The 21,473-nt window shown below is 42.6% G+C and overlaps 1 protein-coding gene across 1 annotated transcript; it reads right to left on the reverse strand.

The window, feature by feature from the left end:
* Nucleotides 1-5,670: 5,670 nt before the first annotated feature.
* On the reverse strand, nt 5,671-18,963 carry THBS1 (thrombospondin 1). Its single transcript, XM_062495376.1, has 21 exons — nt 18,894-18,963; nt 17,586-18,163; nt 17,025-17,100; nt 16,580-16,776; nt 16,282-16,407; nt 14,679-14,772; nt 14,149-14,322; nt 13,608-13,784; nt 13,096-13,269; nt 12,793-12,920; nt 12,523-12,675; nt 11,811-12,029; nt 11,206-11,313; nt 10,677-10,836; nt 10,189-10,307; nt 8,296-8,530; nt 7,676-7,903; nt 7,160-7,431; nt 6,604-6,701; nt 6,354-6,493; nt 5,671-5,678 (listed from the first exon to the last, which is right to left on the reverse strand). Exons 1-21 carry the CDS (start codon nt 18,961-18,963, stop codon nt 5,671-5,673), a joined length of 3,534 nt encoding a protein of 1,177 aa, XP_062351360.1.
* Nucleotides 18,964-21,473: the final 2,510 nt, after the last annotated feature.

The following is a 21,473-nucleotide window of genomic DNA, read 5'->3' on the forward strand; positions in this document are numbered from 1 at the left end:
CAGAGCGAAAACAGGCTGTGCAAAAATTATCTGCTGCATAGATCAGAGAGGAAAGGGCTGCTTAAACATGTCATCAGAGTAACAAGGGCTAGTCTAGAAATGTGAAAAAGTATGCAGTAAATTCATGTGTTGGAAAGGGTGCCTTTTTACCTCCACGTCAGGGATGGATACGTGGGAGGCAGTTGTTTGAAGCTCAATTTCTGTTATTTCAGTAACTACAATAATTTTTATATTTTATTAAAACGCCCTACTTGCTGGATAAAATGTCACTAAATAGTAAGAGAATGCACCTTTTTGTTGTGCTTTTAAAAAAGGCTTTCTAAGCACAGCTTTGAAAAAGATCCCCTCTCTCTTGCTTTTTACATGAAAAATTTACCAGAGTTTACACTTCCAAGTGTGTTTCCTCCCCCACTTCGGAAGAGAGAGCCTCATCTCTGGGAATCTCACAATGTGAAGGATAGACACAAGACAAGGTGGTTTGGCAGATCCTCAAGAAGCTGACAAGTTAGGAGGGTTTATGAAAGCTAGGAAAAATATTAACTTATTTTTTCTTTAATTTAATATAATTTTCAACAGATGCACTTATTGAGAAATAATTGCTCCTTTATTTGTAGTGAGATTTAAAGGTCAGGAAAACTGTTTCCTTTTCAAATAGAATAGAGGCACTTGAATACTACTAATGCCATAACCTACATTTATCCAATTATACGTTTCATTGAGGGATTGGCTAGGATCCAAATGCAGTAGTTGGAATAAAAGGCTCCCTGTCATTTATGTATATGTGAAATAGTTCACTACTTGCAACTGAATCTGCAATAATTCTTATGCTTAAAAAAACCCCCAGTAAACTGGAATATTCTGGAGTTTACAGTAACTTGCAGAGTGTTAAAGTGCATGAACAATTTTGCTTTTAGGCAGGTATTCTGTATTCAGAACATTTTTCCCCTTAAAAATCTGCTGTTTTCTTGTGGAAATACTGGTCTGTGCCACTGTTTTCTTATTGTTTGCTTTGTGTATTTGGTATGCATAGTTGTGGTGGGAAGGGCATTGCCGGAGGCATTCTACCCTAATTTTACAATAACACTAAAATGGCCTCTCCATACACATTTTGTGAGCAGAGCCATCAAGGGACATGGACTCAGTCTAAGCAGCCCTCAGTTTAGCCTTGTATGTTTTGCCTAGGCTAGCAGTTCCTCACTTTGAAAGCAGGTGAAAAATGAAAGACAAATGATGTCTGGGCTTTCTGGGATTTGTTTAAATTTGAAAATCCAAGTTTCTCTATGATACTTGTCTGATTTTATGGATTTCCCGTGGAAGATTTTATCTTTAAGCCTTCTGCTTGCCAAGCACTTTTTAAAATGAGTTTTCTTCTTGTCGTAATTCTGCTTAAATATTCATACAACTTTGTGCACCTGTTTTTTCTCTTTGGAAAAGGTGAGAAATAAGAACTAGAACTCCCCTTGTGGATAATTAAAGATGCTTACTCCTGCAATCTCAACAGTCCTTTCCAAAATGAATTTATGTTGAAAATCTACCAGTTACTGTGGACTTCCCTGCAAAAAGCATGACAGTATCAGTAAAAAATGCCCTATTGTCATTAAGCTGCAGATCTTTCTACACTTATCTCAGTCTTTATCTCCATAGTTTATGAATGCCTACTGGTTAAATTACTACACCTGTTCAATATAGGCTTGGTGCAGATGACCACTTTAAAACTTAAGGTGCTGCATTTGCATGGGCTCTAAGAAGACCATGTTGAGGAGGGAAAACAATGTGTTCTCTACAATAACATGAAATTAAAAGATTACTTACGCAAAAATAGATGGCCAATACCAAGTAATTCTAGAAGTGGCATGCACTGGCTGGTACACTTACTTGTTCCACTGATGAGTCTCCAGGGAGGTTGGGAACTGCAAATTTCCCAGAGGCTTCCCTGCTCTGTGAAGTGTGGCCATCTTCCATGTTCTTCCTCTTTAGTTTTTCTTTAGTAGTTGTTTCTTTGGACAAGTAAAGGCCTGACTTACTTCAACTATAGCTCCTTTTTGTGTCCTACTGTATTCACACCCACCAAGCAAAAAGTGGGTGGACTTAAGCTATGGCTTACCACAAAGCACATGGCTTGCCTTTTTTTTATTCTAATGACAAAAAAGCTACATAAATGCATACAATAAGTTAGCATGAAAATTTGGCATGGTTTAGACAAGATCATTGAAATGGGCTGTCAAGGCTGTCTTCCCCACAGCAGTAGAAGTTCTCTGTTTCAAACTTGGTTAGACCTACAGATATTCATATATAGATATGTTCAGCTATAGATACGTGCTCAGAAGATTGGTTGGCTTTAAGGTATCTCCTTCTTCCTGCAAGAAAATGAAGAGATTTCTCCAGATTGGAACTTTCTTTGTTTATTGTCGTTCTCAGTCTTCTCAGTGTCCTTTGGAGGCCAGAAGAATTAAGAGACCAAACCTGGAGGTACTGCAGGCCCAGGAAAGACCAGATGGGTTACACTGACAGTGCACTCCTATTACCCCATCTCATTCCAGAGAAGTCAAACAGACAGTCCTGTAACTGATGGGGGCAGAAATTTTTGGCCCCTCATAACAGGCCAGCAGTTCTTTGTTTGCTCTCCTTGTGCTCAGTGGGCAAAAAATCAAATATACAGGACTGCCCTCAAAAGTGTAGTGACATAAACAGGAGTCTTCTTCCTCAGGAAAAGGAGATTTAAAGATTAATTTTCTACACCTGCAGGACCCCCTAACTACACTTCTTATGTGGGTATCCAGCACTCTTACTACAGCACCTGCCTTTGCTAAGGGGTGCACAGGACAAGCTTCTGCTGCAAGTAGAGATCAAGAAGCCAGCCTTGACTATTTTTGGTTTTAGCACTGTGTTCTCTAAGTTGATTGAGTACCCTGGCATCAGCTCTTTGATCACACTAGCAGTTTCACTTGTGAGAGTCTAATGCACCAGCCCCTGCAAATAGCCAGTATTTTGAGGCATCTTTTCATGTGAAAGGGGCAGGCCTGGCTGGGTGTGAGTGCAGTCACTCAAAGGCTCTTTTGCCTTGTGGCTACATCAAGGGCAGCAGGGCTTAGAAGTCTCCAAGTGAAGCCTTCAGAATCAAATGTGCCAGCTGCCCATGCTGCACGACTGCTGCAGTGCCTCCAGGTGGGCACAGCTACATGGAGGGTAACAGCTCAGGTGCACTCCCTCAGCATAGCTGGAATGTATATATATCTTGCATCTAAGCCAAATTTGACACAAATAACAGTGATCCAGAGATGTAATACAAGACCTCAGTAAAAACCAGAGGACAAAGGTATAAATATAAATGTCCTTGGTGGTTTATTGTTCTTTGCATGTAAGAAGCTTTATTGTACAACTTACACAACTTTAGAATGGAAAAATGGTTAAAAATGTTTACCAAAAAAAAAAAAAAGCATGTTCTTAGAAAATTATGCTAGCAAAAACATTGGGAGGAGGGAAGCAAAAAAATCTTCAGTGTGCAAACCTTTTATAAAAATAGAAATACTAACTCTACAGGTAGCATTTCATGATAAATTATTTAAATAGCCTATCTACACAATTATGTGATTAACTATTACAAAGGCAATGAGAAAAATAATTTATAAAAATACAAGCAATGGTATACAAGATGACAGGAAAAAATATAATACAACATTAGAAATTGTATTTGAATTTTTTTTTCCAATGCCATTTCCTTTCTGGGAATACATTTTCTGCAAAGAAATTTTGACTATGTACAGCATTAACTTTTTAGTACTACAGTAGCTTTAAAATTTGTTAGACATTTGAACTCTGCTTGCTCCAAAGGTTTTTCTCAGTCACACAACAATGAGGTAATATTTGTATGTAAAACTTTCACCATGTTCATTTCTTTTTGTTTTTTGAAAAGACAAGGATATATTATAGGTATAAGGATGCTGCCCCTTCTGTTGGGGAAAAACAGTCTTTTAATGTACATCAAGGTGTCTCTTTTGCAAGGAGCTCCTAAAATTGTCTAGTCTGTGATAAATTCCTTCCTTTGTAGCTGCATATCACTAGTTACAAACTCAACACGGAGTGGCCCCAAGAGCCAGCCCATTAAATGGTTATTGAGGGCTGTCCTTGTGCCTCTCACTGCAATCTCCTCAGGGCAGCTATCCTGGCTCTGGGCTAGACCCACTGACCAGTGGGTAAAGTATCACAGACATATCCCAGCACTGGAGAACACCAAGAGGGTGGATGGCATTCCCTCACCTCTAGTGCTAGGGATGGGACAGAAACTGCTACCATCTAAAGGGACTTCAATTTTAGCACTGCAGAACAGTTGCCTGACAGGCTACCAACTGCCTTGCACAAAGAAAGGAAAAGCCAACATTGAGCTCAGACTGAGAAAAACAAACATCCCATTGCCCACACCCTCACTTTTCCTTGCGCCTCAAAGCCTTTATGGGAAAATTGCTCTTTGTAACAAATACATCACCACTATCTGCTCCAGACGAGATTTTTTTCTCAACTAAACCCTCTCTAGTTTCAGTATAGAACAGAGATAATAAATAATCTGTATTTACAATCTTACAGTCATGAAGACTTGTAACAATGATTAGGTGGATAGTCTTGACGCATTTCTTGTTGTTTTAATCCATAATCCCTCAGTCATAACATCAAGAATAGGCAAAAATAAATATTTTACAATTTTATCTACAGGCCCCTTTTCCTCCCCTCTAAAGAAGCAAGGGGTTTAAAACATCTATGGCATGTAGAAAAGGAATGTTTTCATTACATTATTTTTGTGCCTCTTTAACCATAAAAAGTGAAGCATGTGCTAGTTTCCTGAAAGACAGCACAGTGCTAGCTGAGATGGTGGTGCTTTCTGGCACCATATCTGAAAGAATACAGTTGAAGGTAAGCAAGATCTGCATTTAAATCAGGAAAAAACAGATTCTAATCATAAATCCCAGTTCTCCCAAAGCTGGTGTGATCCAGTGTACCAGTTATCTTTTCCCCCTGCCATGACACAAATCAGTTTTAGGGTATCTGTTTTGTCCTGCCTAGTACAGCAGCTGATCTAGCTCACCACAGATAGAGTAAGGCTATGTTTTTATCTGAAAGGCATGACATAGAAAACAATAATTTCTCCAAGTTAAATGGATGTAAACCAAATTAGCACAGCCTTCCTTAAAAAAATTCTCTACCCCATAAAGAAAACAGAAAACAAAGACCTAGGGTTCCCCCTCCCACCCAAACCCCCTCTCCCCCACACAATGAAAGGTCTTTAGTTAAGTAGTCCACAGCACATCCAAAGATGTTCTATTATAAAATGCTACTCCATGGGACCTCCAGTTAGAGAGGCAGTGACACCGCACTGTGATAAACAGCAAAAGTAGTCTTTCCTACTGAAAGAAGTGTGCTTGTTCAGTGACAACAATTCTCATTTGCAAGACACATTTGTTTCCTTCCACTTCATCAGAGTTCAGATACCAAGTATGTTCTCGCTTTCATTCTCTCAAAAGCATTCTCTTGAGGCAGGTCATGTGTTTCGAGTCCACGTTTATGCAGAAAGAAGAAAGGAAGGAATAATATAATGGTCCCAGGATTTGTAAGGCTAAACGTTTCAAAGGTGCAATTACCAGCATTTTTAAATAGTCTCTGAATCCAACAATCTTGTGATTATGAATCTGTGAAAAAAGAAAATATATTTAAATATTTCTGTGTATTATGCATGATTATAGCCAAGTGATTAATGCCCAGAGACATTTGTAGAGAAAACTGGAAATGCTTTCAATTAGGTACTTGCTTGAGTTAGATTTCATAATAATCAGATTATGAAATCTAACTGAAGGAATTATCATTACATAAGGGAGTGACACCATTACAAAATGAAGTGATAACTTCAGGAGACTAGGACAGCTGGAACTAGTTGTATGCACTTACCTCCCCTGAACTTCAAGACTGCAATATATGGACAATATTCTACTCTGCTTACTTTTAAGCAAATAAGCTTTTCACTTGCTGTAGTAAATATATTGCATTTCTACCCCAGATTTTGTCAGATGTGCTCATTCATTCTAGTCAGGACTTCAAAGAAGATTCAAGATGTATTTAATTTCTGGAACTCAACATGGATTTCTGATACTTGGAGATAACAGAAAGATACTTAGATTTTATATATTTAAATTTTTAACTGTGAAGAGTTTATCAAGGTGTCCTGTTTCTGCCTGCAGAACTTGTTGGAAACTGAACCATGAAAGATCAGAGAGATCAGTTGAACTTTCCCTCTCAGCTCTTATGTCTTGAGCTTTCTTGAACCAATTCATTTGCAAAGGATCTCTAAAATGCAATGTCATCCTTACCTCTGCATTCATATTTAAGGTCTGAGAAGAACACCATTTCTTGAGAGAAGACAAATAATCCTAGCCGACCACCAGCATAGGTTTTGTCATAGATTGGTCCTGAGTCTGCCATGATTTTCTTCCCTTCATACATTACAACCCTAGAAAGAGACAACAGCTCAGCCACCTTTGGCAAGGTCCTGTGAGGCTCATCTTCATAGACACCCACTTTTCCTGTGATAATTACTTCAGATGAAAGGATGATGCTCACCTGATGTAGCCGGTCTTTGGTCTATGGCTAAGTCGCCATCTGTATGCAGTGAAGTCTTTCCAGCCTATGTGACGAGGATCATGCCACAAAGTTCTCACCTATGAAAAAATTTTTTTTTTTTTTATAAACCAAAGACCAGAAATAACACAGCAGTTATTTTGACATGAAGGTGCCTTATTATTAAAGGCTGCAAGTAAGTAATTAGGCTCTGTAATAGCCTAAAGATAGAAATAATAGAAATCAACTGCATTTAAATTTACTTTTTAAATATGTAAATTGGAAACTACAGCAGAAACAATTGATTCACTGCTGCTGGAAAGCCTGTCTACAGCAAGCAATCCCATGAATTGTATGCAATCTTTCCTAATCAAGCAAAAAATTGTAAGTCTGTTGGTCTTTGCCAAGAAACCAACATGATCAGCATGTGCAGGCCCCCTTTAAGTGTCTAATTTGCTGAAAGAACAGCCTGCTTTATGCAGAAGAGTATGTTATTGCACTGGAGTACTCATGTTATCACGTTAAGAGTACTTCAGCACTTAGTAAGTGGCACTCTTACCTGGCCAGGAGTGTTTCCTGTGTGCCACAGAGCATTACGAAGGTGTTCTCCTGGACCGGTGGTAGAATTCACAACTTTGATGGAGAGACCTGAATAGCCTTGAGCTTTAGTTGGTGTGGAGTCCCAGTAAGACTGGGTGATCTGCTTCCACATGACAACATAGAAACGACTGCTAGATTGGTAGCCAAATACAAAGCCAGCATAATCATCGTCCCTTTCTGTATTGATAAAGAAGGTACCACTGAAGTCCACAGCATTGAATTCATCAAAACCTATGGGGACATAAAGGAATAAAGTTTTAGGTGCTACTTTTTTACAATTCTTAAACAACTCAGTAGTTACTCAGGTTCTCTTTCTCTCCCCCACCCCAACTAAAAAAAAACCAAAACAACAAAACACCACAACAAAACAACCCCCACCAACAAACAAACAAAAACAAAACAAAAAACCAACAACAACAACAACAAAAAATTAAACCACCCCAAACTACAATGCCTGTTAAATTTATCCCCTTACCGACTGCAAGGCCAGGGTCACAGTTGACTGTCTGAACCAGTTCTTTACCCTGGTGACGAACAACCCAGTTTGGATCGTTTTGGGATGTTCCTTTGGGATCCAAGGGAATCATCTGAAATTTTCGGAAATCAGTCTCACTAATGTCCACATTTTCAGGGCAGATATCATCAATGTCTGGCACATTGTCTTGGTCAAAGTCATCTTTGCAAGCATCTCCACGTCCATCACCTGTAGGATAAAAATAATTTTACCATTTTATTACCTCCACTGTTTACTTCTGAGCCTTACAGCTTGGAAGCTGAAGTCTGAATTGCAGATCTGACTGCCCAGGTACTTGGCAGACACATGACAGAAGCCACAGCAGCTACTGTATAAATGCCCCTTCACTCCAGCCTGATAGTGTGACTTAAGAGCATGTTGGATATGTAGTAATTTTTACATTCAGCTTCTTTACTCCTGAGAAGCACTTTACAACATGCTGGTTTTTTTTTTCTGGTACAGACATTCCAGGTTTTTTTTTTGTTACTTAGTGTTGTCCAACATTAAATAGTGTGAAAAAAATTAGCATTAAACTATTGGAAGATACTCTTAAAATGTTACTATGATACTGGCTATCTTACCATCAGAATCAGCTTGATCTGGGTTGGCAACCAATCTGCAGTTATCTTTGTCATCAGGGATACCATCATTGTCATCATCGTGGTCACAGGCATCACCTTTTCCATCCTTGTCATGGTCAGCTTGATTGGCATTGGGCACATAGGGGCAGTTATCAAGGTTATTTTGATGGCCATCTTCATCTATGTCCTGGTTGTTGTCACACTGATCACCTATGAGATCTGAATCGGTGTCTTCCTGTCAGAGGTGAAAAAAACCCAACATTTTAAAGACACTTAAAGAAGGCTGAGACAGGAGTCTCTGAAATAGGAGTGTTAATACATAGAATTAATTGAGGTTTCTGCTTGCTTTATCAAGGACTAAGATGGATATAGTGGGTAGATTAATACACACTTAACACTGCCTGTGCTAACTGGTTTTATGCTCCTTTAGTCTTGTTCTGGTTTTAATTTGAATTCACAGCATCAGAAAGCATTGTGGTCATCAGCTATCTTGTGCCTTTGCCACATGCCTCTTCTGTCACTAGCCTACCATACTGGATGCAGGGTACTTTCTCTCCTACCTTCCCTGGCAGCAGTGGGGTTTCAGGGGCCAAATCAGGGTTGGACTACCCTGTAGTCAGTAGAGACATTAAACATTAAAAGTAGTCTACCAACACTTGGTTTTACATTTTCTACACCGCAGCCTAATTTTCTCTATCATAAATGCCCCGATTCATCAGTCAAGACATTTGTTCCCTGGTGGTGACAGACTGAATTAACTAACTCGTGTGCTTGCTGATCACATATTTTAGCCAGTCATTTGTACAATCAGCTTCTAAGAAAAACAATCCCATCATCCCTGAGGTTACCTCACATTTAACCTAGCAGTCTTGTGAACACAAGTGGATGACCCTGGTGTAGACAGAAGACATACCATACACTGTGGGATTAGCTACTAATTCTGGCACTTGAAATCTAATATCTCCACTTCTAGAACTTGATTTCCTAATCAAATGTTTGGAAGGCCATTAGAGTCTTATAATTAAGATTTCACAGTCACAAGAGAAAGGATCTTCCTGAAAGGAGCTGCCTCAAAGATCTTCATGCACATTCCCTTCCTCAAGTGGGGAAGTAGTAAAGAAAGTGACAATGACTAAGACATTTTATAGTATCTGTTTAAATCCTTCAAGTAACACTGCTTTTAGGCTGCATGGCCACACTACACTACATTCCACTAATTTGCAACAGCTTTTCTAAACCCTCACACATTCCAGTTATATCCCTGTAGCTATTAAACTTAGTCTTTTAACTGACAGGATGTCACAGGCTTTATATACTTCTGCCTTCGGTTTTTGAATCAGTAAGTTGTGTGCAAGTCTGGATCCCCTTGATTTTTATTAAGGTGAATTTTAAGTGTCACAATATGCCTTTTTCTCAGAGAAAAAGAACTTGTGCTGCCTTCTACTTACTGCTAGAAAAGTTATCTTCTGAAATGCAGTTGGCTTCAATCTCAGGGACAAAGTTTAAAGAACAACTCTGTGTCTAAGTGAACACAACACTACAGCTATGAAGAGAGTAGTTTCACTACCCACATTTTACACACTGCTCCCAAAGTATTTCATATTCTCACTGTGAGGATCACCACAACTGACAAACCCAAGAAATGTTTAGGTGACAAGTACGTGCAGTAGTCTCACAGATCTTCACTATGGCTACTTTTCAAGAAAATATCTAGCAGTGGTTCAAACTGTGAGGGGCATGTTATTTGATAAAGGCAACATCTGAGAAAGTAATAAGAATGATTTTTGACAAGTCAAATTTCAGGTGTAACCTGTTCAAATATTTTCTACAGCACACAAAATGCTGTACGTTTTAGCACACCAGTCCTCTACTTATATAACTCAAATCCTTTACCTGGTCAGGGTTGTGTTCCAGTGGACAGTTATCACACTGATCTCCAACACCATCCAAGTCTGTATCTCTCTGGTCTACATTGTAGACATACTGGCAGTTGTCCCTTTCATTAAGCACCCCTGTAAAAGTTCATGAATGAAAGTCAGACATCTAAATGCTGCAAAGGACTGTATAAAGCCACCACACAGTTCTTGGTACCTTTTTAAAGCATTTTGAGCAGCATTTAAAAGCCTTGAAACATGACTCATCACTAGCTCAAGCACACTCTTCTGCTCCTTCTGCCTTGTGAGAGTGGAGCTAGAATTGAACTGTGCCAAAACATATATATTCCAAAGTCAATGTCCTTTAGCCCTAACTGTTCTTTCAGTAGCCTTCATGTCCTGAAACCAAGAGAACTTTTGTGTATTCAGGGATGAAATTCTGGTGGGAAATCAGGATTACATTGGGTTAATTAGATTCATCTAAAGGAGTGACTAGAGGCCACCTACCATCTCCATCAATATCTATTGCACATGCATCTCCTTCTCCATTGTTGTCAGTGTCACTTTGATCAGGGTTGTGATTGTAGGGACAATTGTCACAGCGGTCACCAACATCATCCCTGTCATAGTCATACTGCTGTGGGTTGTAGATGAATGGACAGTTGTCCTGCAACAGTGAGAAAAATTAAGTTTTAAAAGAGTCAAAGCTTTAACTCCATTCTGCTTATGCCTTTACTGCTATATCAAAAAAGAAATAAAAGGTGGGGAAACAGTTAAAGTTCAGATGCTACTATCTCAAAACACCCGTTGCTGGCATGAGTGTATGAATGGCTGAATGAAAAATGAAAATTGACTTCCAAAGCTCAAACAGCTGCAGAGAGTTTGTCTGCATAGTTATGCATATCTAAGGTTTCTAGGATAGCTGTCAGTGCCAGCAATTTCCTATGGTCCTCTCTTAAGGTAAGAAGCTAGACCCCAGCTTTGGGAAGGGAAATGGGAAAGCCACATTCAAGGCTGTTCTTTTCCGTTTCCTTACCCGGTCATCAGGAATGCCATCATCATCATCATCATTGTCACAGGCATCACCAATCCCATCCTTATCATAGTCTTCCTGCCCTGAGTTAGGCAGATTAGGGCAGTTGTCCTACAAAGGAAAGTACAGAGATGTTCACTCCTGGCATTATTACAATATGGATTTGAGCAGGGAAAAATCTAATCATTAGGCAAAATCATAATGCCTCAATCAGGTAAGAGTAACCTTAATGTAATTCACACCATTTAAGCTAGTCATTACAGTGATAAGTCTTACAAAGCCACTGTTAAATAATTTTTAAAAGAAAGATTGGGTTGCTTTTAACAATCTTACCCTGCTTTTTGTCCCTTGGAGATTGCTCTCAGAACAAAGCTGATACATGTATGGCCTAAACTAGAATCTTCCTAGAACGTTTACAATAATCAGGATCCAATTTTTCCCACATCACAAGAATATATAAAGCAATACAGCAACAGCAAGAGCCTCCTAACAATACCTTGACAATGGTATCCTTACACCTCCTCTATCCCTAGAAGGTTATTTACAGAGAGACTAGTTTAATAGCTTAGGCTGTTATAATGGCAGATAGTGTAAGAGCATAAACTTACCTTTTTACAGTGGTAAGTAGCATTGGCAACACAAACCAGGTTCTCATTTGGCCATCCATCCAAGTCAGTATCTTCTCCACAGATGATGCCATTGCCAGCATAGCCTGGTTTACATTCACAGCGATACATGGGGTCACTGAAGTGGCCAAGGTAATTGCATTTGGCATTCTTGTTGCAGTCGTGTGTTCCATCTGTGCATGGATTACGGGGCTTGCAGACCTAGAAGACCACACAGAAATTAAACCCACTGAAAACATTGTTTAATCACTCACTTTTCTTCCAGGGATTCAAATACATCCTAATCAATCCGGAAAAAAAAAAAAAAGCGCCTCATATGTGGCTTTCTTCTGGTCCTCAACTCCAGAACCAGTCTTAGCACTAGCTATTTTTCTTGTTCAGACCTTATAAGTTATCAAATGGAACCAAGCACTAAGATATCTGAGGCACATACTATTGTATCAGTGAATACTGATTTACTCCTGAATTACTCCCAAAATTACCTGCAACCTCTGAACCCTCCACGACTGTGGAGGACAATGACTTTAAAACTCCTTTTGATCTCCAAAAGAAACTGGTAAATGCTTCTTCTGTTCTGAATCACAGAAGATGGTTTTATATTAAATGCTCCAAGTCTTTTTTTGCCTAAAACACATAGGTATTCTCTGTTTTTTTAGAAACTTTGAGATTTTGCAACCCAGCAAATTGACAATACCTGTTTGTTAGTCATGGCATCCTCAACACTGTGGCCAAATGGCTGTGTTCCAGTGAAACGTGGTGGACAAGGCAGACAGTTGTAGCCAGGTTCAGTATTCTCACACCTGTGCACTCCATTGAATATAAAGCAGGCATCAGGAACCTCTTTGCACTGAAATATGAGTTTGAGATAAAGAAGAACAACAGTTAACATTGTAAAACAGTGATTCTATTCTCCCTTTCTGTTTTCTTTCATTCCCTTTCAAGGAGCAAACTATAGTCTTCTTACCTCATCAATATCTTGGCAGTGAATACCATCACCATGGTAGCCAGCAGGACAGGCACCACACTTCCAGGAACCATCAGGGGCGCTGGTGCACGTAGCCCCCGCAAAGCAGGGATTAGACAGACACCCATCTGTGAAACAAGCAAGGAAACGTTATGATAAAGGATGCTTTACCATGCTGCTACAGTACTGTATTTGGCTGATATTCTGGTTTAAAACCCTAGCACTTGAGGTCTGCAGACCTGACATTGGGATTTTCAAGATTATCAACAACCTTCAGATGTTTATGGGCAAATGGATACTCACCAATTGGACAGTCCTGTTTGTTGCAGACCTGAGTCCCTCTAGCTTCACCTACACAAGTCTTCCCACCATACTGAGGCTCAGGATTATTGCAGAGACGGCTTCGTTTCTGAAGTCCTCCTCCACACGTCACTGTGCAAGCATCCCATGGAGACCATGGTCCCCAGTTGCCATTAACTAAAGAGAGAAGTTAGAAAACATGTATAGCTTTAAATTCAATGCTACAGTTAGTTTCTATCTGACTAAGTGCTTTACTTCTGTAGTGAGAGAAGTTTAGACATTGTTCTGACAGAACAGACATGTCAGAAATGACAGAATTAATGGACTCCATGGAAAAGGCATAAAAGGCATAAAAATAGTTTAATCTGAAACTAACCTGTGAGGTTTCACATAGCCCACCTCTAAGTTTAAAGAGAGAAGAATACTAGAACAAGCTTATTTAGTGACTACTCAGGATGTTCACTATTTAAGCTACCAATTACTAGTTACCACCACTAGTTACTGGACACACTTACTTGGGCAAGGATCTTTCTGGCAGGGTTTGTTTTCTCTTGCTTCACCCTCACAAGGTTTGCCATTCAGCTGTGGTACTGGAGAGTTGCAAAGACGGATTCTAGTGATGATGCCCGTGCCACAGGTGACAGAACATGATGACCACGGTGACCAGTGACTCCAGCCACCATCCTGTTTAACTATAAGAGAGATTACTGTTATTCATAGTTTCAGCTGTACAGCACCTAGGACACAGCATGTACCAGGACTGTACCAAAGACTCCATGTGTAATGGATAGCCTCCTGACTGTCACAGTTCAAGTTTTGCAACTAGGGAAATTTCATACCTAAATTGGCATCACATTTCGTTCTGGGAGCAGTGCCCAAACATGCCTGCTTACTGCATTAACTATCTGCTCCCCTCTACCTTGTTAATACAAGTCCTTAAAGCTAGAAGCCCAGGATCCATGCCAGTGACAGAGCTACATGGTAATCCTCACTTTTGACATTAATCCAATAAAAGCAGCCCATTTTACCACCAGAATGAGTAGATTAAGTACTTACATCGCTTGTCGCACTCCTGAAGGTGGCAAGTCCGAGTCTGTACAGAGGAGCCTTCGCAGCGGTTATTGAGGCTGTCACAGGAACGGCCTCTCTGCTGAATCCCATTACCACAGGTCACAGAACATGAGGTCCATTCAGACCAAGGAGACCATCCATCATCTGCATAGTCGCTAGCTGCAGAGGGATACAGCTCTGAATAAGACTCCATGTACATGCTTCTCCATATCTTTTCTCCCACCCCTCTCTCCACAAAAAAAGGACATAACTGCCCTAGAAGCCACATGCATCTTCCTTCTTTGTATGAGATAAAGGCCATGAACTCAAACATTTCAGTATGTTACATAGTGTAGAAAATATTTGAACATGTATCACGTAATGGATTAGCCTCAAAGACCTATCAGCTTAACCTACTTCAGAAGTACAAGGTTACCCTTGGAGATCCAGTACTATCTGGTATACTGAGCAGAGCAGCACGTGTCTACTTAGATGTGGCCAACTGCTACAGAACTGTGGAAGTATTAAGTACTTACGCCAGCACCGAGGGCAGCACTCCCCATCAGGCACGGTGGCATTGGAACAAGGCATGAGAGGACAGGACACTTTCCGGCATATAGTAGCAGAGTTCTATAAAGAGTTGAGAATAGGTTACCGAGTGGAATATAAACAATGTCTGCAATCTGGGTCAGCAAGGGACCTTTTCAGCAGAACTTTAAGACTCAGTAGCATATTTAAAGCAGTGACCCTTGTATTTAGAGCTAATACAACCCAATTTTCAGTCAAACTTAATCTCTTTTCCATTCTCACCCATTATTTTTTAGTCAAAAGCAGAAATATTTTGGTTCTGCAGAAGTTTATCAGCTAGCACATGCTGGCTCAAGTAAATGACTATTATGTGATACCCAAAGTACAAGGTCAGATTTCAAAGGAATGAAACAAGAATGAGAAGCCAACTTCCTTTTCAGTTAATATGGATTTAAGATGATTATATGGTAAAGATAAAATGAGTTTAGTGGACTCTGCTCAAGCACCATACAATCTAGAACTTATACTTTGAGGCTTTTATCTGTAAGCCAAACAGGCAGTGTAAGAATGCCCACCTCCAATCTCAACAAGAGCTAAAGGGCAGTCTGTAGTTTTGCTTCTTGAAGGTAGCAGCTTGGTCAGAAGAATGCTCTCATGATTACTATTTAATCTCCCCAAGCAAATTACTAGATTAAGGCTATTACAGCTAACATTGAGTAAGCAGGTTGGCAGGAACGAGGCAAATGCAAAAGTCACAGTATCATTTGCTGACTACAAGACAAAAGATGTAGAAGAGCTAAAGAAGCAGACGTAGAATATGAGTTGCCTTGTACTGCACACATACAAATAGTTGACTTTTAGTTTCTAAAGAGTGGCACACTAGTTAACCCACTCTTTGGTACACTGGTACTCCAAAATGCTTTTGCTAAAGTATAGTTAAATGGAACAAGTGAATAGTTTAAAGAAACCCTGAAACTGTATGTTTTGTGCATATTTACAACATTCAGCAGAAGTGAAACAAAGCTTTAAGTATTTTGCCAGGTGATTCTGGGATTTAAACAGCTAAACTGAGATCCAAAAGGGATTGCTGTTCCATATAATCTGCAAAAGCTAATAGGACACACCAAGAAGCATTTTCTAGATAAACACCACAAGTTTAAGTGGTACTGAGTACTAGAATGTCTTTTTCTACTAAGTCAGCAGGAGGTTCTGTGAGGACAGAAGGTAGATCTAGCAAAGCTGATAGTACTATACATTTATTCTGTTGATGCTGACTTTTAGTTACTGATGGACTTATGTAAAGAATACAGGCATTCTCCAAATGTAAAGAATACAGGCATTCTCCAAATTAAGGAACTAAAAGTGTTAATAGCTATATCAGAGTGCTGTTTCATATAATTTTCTAGAATACTGCTGTTGAGACAAGGTATTGAAGCTGCCTTATAGCAGAGATCTAGTAGAATTAAATAAATGGAGTGATTCTATAGCTTCTCTAGTATTCCCAGTTCTGTGTATGATTCACTCTTTCTAACAAACAACGCAATTTAGAAATATCTTAATTCTAACTTATGAGGTTATATTCAGGTGATTTGTGAGTATGAGGAATCTTACCTGGCAAGTACATTCCGTGCAGCTGTCAATAGTCCACTCCTCTTTATTTTTGTGCAGGACTCCATTATGAATGCATGCTCCAGGAGTGATCTGGACTACTTTGGCAATGATTTCATTTTCTTCAGTCTTGGGGGTGAGAAGCAAAAAGATGATATTTGCGTATTTAATATGGAAATACCCTTTTTCACAAAATTCAAAGTAATTTTTTGCTGTTTACACAGGGTCTCAAAAGTCAGGTTATAATTAATACACTAAGTGCTAATAAAAGAACGGTACCATGAAGTTAACCATCACTTACCACTTTGCGAACTCTGTCTTGAAGTGTTGTAACCATGGACCGTAGCCCTTGCAGTTCCACAAACATATTAGTAAGTTCATCACAGGAAAATCCACAGACTGCTTGGATGTCCTTTGTTTTATGGCCAATGTAATTAGTGCGGATAGCTGGGCTGGAACCATTGATGGGGTTGTCCAAAGTAATGATTGCACTAGTGGCTAAGAGAAAAAAAACAGATGTGAAGTAAATGCATTTTATACCACATGCATTTATCATTCCAGCCTAACACCTGCTAAACAGCTGCCACCAGATTCATTGGGGTGCCTTCAGAAATATAATCTTATTTCTTATGCAACGTGGATTTGCATGTCAGCATACTTCTAAGTTCTGTTTCAACTTGTTTTTCTAACGTAATGAGAAATCTTATTTTTAATAGGTCATTGGATTCAGAAGATTGTAAACTTACAGCTGGAGCAGCCTTTGTTCCGCAGGATGGTTTCCAGAGTTGTTCCAAACACAAACCGCACATTCTGCAGCAGACCCTGTGGACAGAGGAAGAATTACAGCTACTTGCAGCGACTGCAAGGGAAGCAAGTACCACTTGCACTTGGAGAGACTGAAGGTCATGCGAGATCTTACAGAGCAATTTCATGACAGACAGACAGAAAAGTGAAACACATTGCTCTATTCTCCTTAATGAAAACCAGCCCTGCTTCCTAACAGTCTTATCCTTGAGCATAAGGACTTGGCTACTCTCCAGGCAGGAAGGAAAAAACCCACGGATTTCTGAATCTCATATAAGAAGCTGAGCAATGAAGCTGAAACTACCTGTCTGGAAGCTTCAGGGCCCTCTTACTGCTGTAGCAAGTTCCACCCCTGCAAATCTAATGCTTTGTCCTTCAAACTCCATTAGTAAAGTTTAGTAGATTTTGAGGTCTTTGTCACTATTTAGGCTTGTTGAGTAGCTAATGCACTTTCAAAACAGATGACTGAAAATTCTAGGCAAAAACATAAGCGAAAGTCTTACCTGGAAGTTGTCATTGACTCCCCCTTTGGCAATACGGAGCCTGGCACTGCTAGCCAGGTCCCTAGTGAAGATGTTCTGGATGGGGATGTCCAGTTCAGCATTCTCCATTTTCTCACACCCCACATAGAGCTGAGCTCGGTCCTCCTGCACAAACAGGGTGATATTCTTCCAATGTCCTGTAGCTAGCAAGACATCCTCTACCGACACTAACTGCTGCTTGCCATCAACAGAAAGGCTCAGGTCCAGGGAGCCTGCCTTGCCATTTGATACTAGACTGAAGACATGACCAGAGCCATCTTTCTGTTCCACGGACAGCAGTGTGCCTCTGCTTTTCTTGGCTTGCCGGAGAGTGGCCAGGAGAATGAAGCCCTTCTCAGCATGGATGGCGTCTAATAAGTCTTGGAACTTCGAGTCAGGGACAGCGGGGATGCGACTGGCATCTTCAATGCGGTAAGCAGGGCTGGAGGATTCCGGACCCTTCACCAGGTACACCCCGGGGCCCCGGCGCCCGGCTCCCTTCCGCATGAAGCCAGTGAGTTCAAAGAGATCGAAGACACTGTTATCATCATTCCTGGACTCTGCAGAGAGAGATCAGGACAAGCATCATGAGAAAAAGGGCAAGAGGCTGAGTAGGTGCAAATCTCCCAGGATTGCTTAACATCTTGGCTCCTGGTTGCACATCACGCAAGGCACAGTGCCTCACATCAGAGCACAGACAGTAGCTCTGATAGTGCAGCAGTCCCACCAGGAGCTGCTGTGCAGCAGTACGTGTACATTCTTGTACAGGAGCCAGTCAGCACAGGAGTGCCAGGTACCCGCTGACTGACACACAAAGGTAGCAGCCATTCTGGCACCTCATTACCCTTTAGCAGCACAGAAATAGACAGCAAAACCCAGACAGCAATATTCCTATGCTAGGACATGACAAAGCGACATGGCATAATCCAGCTGAGTGACAGCAACACAGTAGCAGCTTCCCTATGGCACCCTACCACCCTATTTCTTCTTTGACCGGTTCCTACATCACGTTCCTCCTTTCCTCTGCTCAGCGCAGAGGTAGACAAGCCACACGCTCAAGTTCTGGAAACTCTGCGTTCCTGTTTCTGAAGGTTATGCAAATTCCGCATCAAAAATAAGTTTCCTCTTCCCAACTAGCTGATGCTCAGGTTAAAACACTTTTGTTCATTCAGAGCTTTGGAGCTCTTTACTACGGAGCACAACTTCATCTGCCTACGCAAGCACCTAAGTTTTTTATTTCTGCTCCTCCTTCCCTGACTGCCCCGGGTACCAGCACAGAGTTGGCCTTACCTGCAGTGCGCTTGGTCTCCGAGCCGCCGAGCACGAGAAGAAGGAGGCAGAGAGCAGTCGCTGGCCCCATGGCAAAGGTCTGTCTCTGAACCAGCCTGGGGACACACACGAGGAAGGTCACGGCGCTGCCGTCGCACACACGACCGGCGCCAGGGAGGCTCCCGCCGGCAGGGAGGCTGCGCAGCGGGCACGGTGCAGGTGTCCCCGGCCGCCCTCGGACGGGACAGCGAGCGCGGCGGGAGCCGCTTCAGCGCTTACCTGCGAGAAGAGCGATCCGGGCGGTCAGCGCCGGCCTCTGGGCACCGGCGACCAATATCCGCGGGCGCCCCGACTGTCCCGGCGCGGGAGGGCTGGCGGCGGCAGACAGCTGTGGCGGCGCTGCCTGGACTCTGCGGGCGCCGGCCGCCGCGCGCGGCTATAAAGGGATGGCTCGCATTCCTGGGCGCACGGCGGGCCAATCGGCGGCGGCGGGGCAGGAAGCGGGAGGCGGGAGCCGGCTGGCCCCGGGGCCAGGGACAACTTTCCGCAGGGGCCGGGGGGCGGGGGCGGGCGCACCCCGCGGGCCGGGGGAGCGGGCGGACGCGGAGCCGCACCCGCCCGGCCGCGCCGCGAGGGGGCGCTGGTCCCTCGGGGCCTCCCGCGCGCCGTCCGGCTCCCATCGCCTTCCCCGCCGGCGGCGGGAGCCGCGGAGAGGCCGCCGGGGGCCTGAGCTCCCCCAGCCCGCCGTGAACCCCGCCTGGCCCCCGCTCCCGCCCGTCCCGCCGCCCGCTCGGCGTGCCGGGCCTGCCCTCCGGCCCCGCGGCCGGCCGTGCGCACCGGCGCAGGTGGGGCGCAGGTGGGGCGCAGGGGGCGCGTCCCGCCGCCGGCACCTGGCGGGACCCTGGAGGAGAGGTGCGCACAGGGCCGCTGCCTCTGGCTGTCCCGAGGCTCTGGTGGAAGCAACCTTCACCTAATTAACCCGATTCACTTAATGAGACCTTCTGTGCCTGCCCAGCGGTTCCAGTACGCAGCACGCGGGACGCTGGGTTCACAAAAGGGGAATAACGTGAATTCCCGTTAGCCCTTCCTGCCCTGCCTTGGAAGAGCCGGGCCCCGTGGCGGAGGAGAGGAGAGAGGATGGCAGGCTGGAGGAGCGGGGACCTGCCGTCCCCTGTCCTTGTCACTGGAGAAGGGTGTGTGGGGATGACCCTCAAAACAACTTGGCCTTAGGAATTAAATTACTATCGCTGTACTGCAGCCGAGACTGTCCCATAACAGCTTTGTTTAATGAACAAAATGACTAACACTGCTTCAGCTAAGAATTTCCCACATAATATGAATTCCAGGTAACAGGAAATCTAAAGGTTAAAAGGTAGCTTCCCTACATCATGTCATATTCTGAATGACTAAAAGTGGCTTGAGCGTGTGAAACGGCTTTGAAGTAATTGAATTCCAAAAATGCTCAATTCCTCTGCATTCCCTGGCCTTTGTATGCTTGGCATGTGCTCCTGTGGAAAGCGGAGTGTCAGTGAACGAGAAGGACCTAGTCAGGCAATTGCGTGTGTAGTGAGGGAAAATTGGAGTGAGCAGTGACTGAGTTGGACTCTGAACTGTGTAAAATGCATCAGACAATTGTGCTGGCTAATGTATGAGAAGGAATTACTGCACTATGGATTAGCCTAGGAAATGCTCTGGGAAATTCTTGACCCAAAGAATGAGATAGCTGCAGAATTGTGTATATTAGGGCAAAGCCAAAATTATTGTCTGCCCTTTTAACTTAGAGGATAGAGTGTACCATCTGAAGGAGGCCTCTTTACTGTACAGTGATTCATAAAAGAAGAACCTCAAGCATCTCAAGATAAAGATTTGAGAGAAATGTGATGGTGATGATGAGAGCCCTATTTGTAAAAAAAGCCTAAAAGATCAGCAAGAGAGAGAGCATGTAAGATACATGGACTGCTCTAACCTGGACAGGTTTCACATTTTATTCTCGTTGAGATAATTTCCCTCCCTTCTTGCAGTCAGTTTTCTCAGCAAAACGTAGTAAATGCATATATCATATATCACAGAGTATTTTGCTCCTCTAAGTATAATGACACAAGAAAGAACAGCCTATCTGTTCACTGTTTGTTGGATAAGGAATTGGTTGGACAGTCACATCCAGTGGGTCGTGGTTAAGGGCTCAGAGTCCTGATGGACGTGAGTCTCTCAGGGATCTGTACTGGGATCAGTTCTATTTAATGTCTTTCTCAATTACATAGATGAAGGGATCATCAAGTTTGCAGATGACACCAAGCTGAGTGGTGGAGTTGACACACCTGAAGGATGGAATACCATCCAGACAGACTGGGACAAGCTCAGGAGCCAGTCCGTGGAAATCTCATAAGATTTAACAAGGCCAAATACAGGGTGCTGCACACAGGTTGGGCAACCCTTAGTATCAACACAGGCTGGGGGATGAACAGATGGAGAGCAGCCCTGCCCAGAAGGACCTGGGAGTGCTGCTGGCTGAGAGGCTGGACATGACCCAGCCATGGGCACTGCCAGCCCAGAGAGCCAAGGGTGTCCTGGGCTGCATCCAAAGCAGCGTGGGCAGCAGGG

The sequence above is a fragment of the Cinclus cinclus genome, chromosome 6, assembly GCF_963662255.1.
Source record: "Cinclus cinclus chromosome 6, bCinCin1.1, whole genome shotgun sequence".
In the NCBI taxonomy this organism is placed as follows: domain Eukaryota; kingdom Metazoa; phylum Chordata; class Aves; order Passeriformes; family Cinclidae; genus Cinclus; species Cinclus cinclus.

Bases quoted from the DNA above. Each gene is read 5' to 3' on its own strand.
- THBS1 (XM_062495376.1), bottom strand. From the start codon at position 18,963: ATGGGGCCAGCGACTGCTCTCTGCCTCCTTCTTCTCGTGCTCGGCGGC. The intron at 10,837-11,205 runs GTAAGGAAACGG...TCACTGTTGCAG, and splicing joins ATGGCATTCCTGATGACCGG to GACAACTGTCCATTCATCTA. The intron at 7,904-8,295 runs GTAAGATAGCCA...TTTATCCTACAG, and splicing joins AGATCAAGCTGATTCTGATG to GTGATGGACGTGGAGATGCT.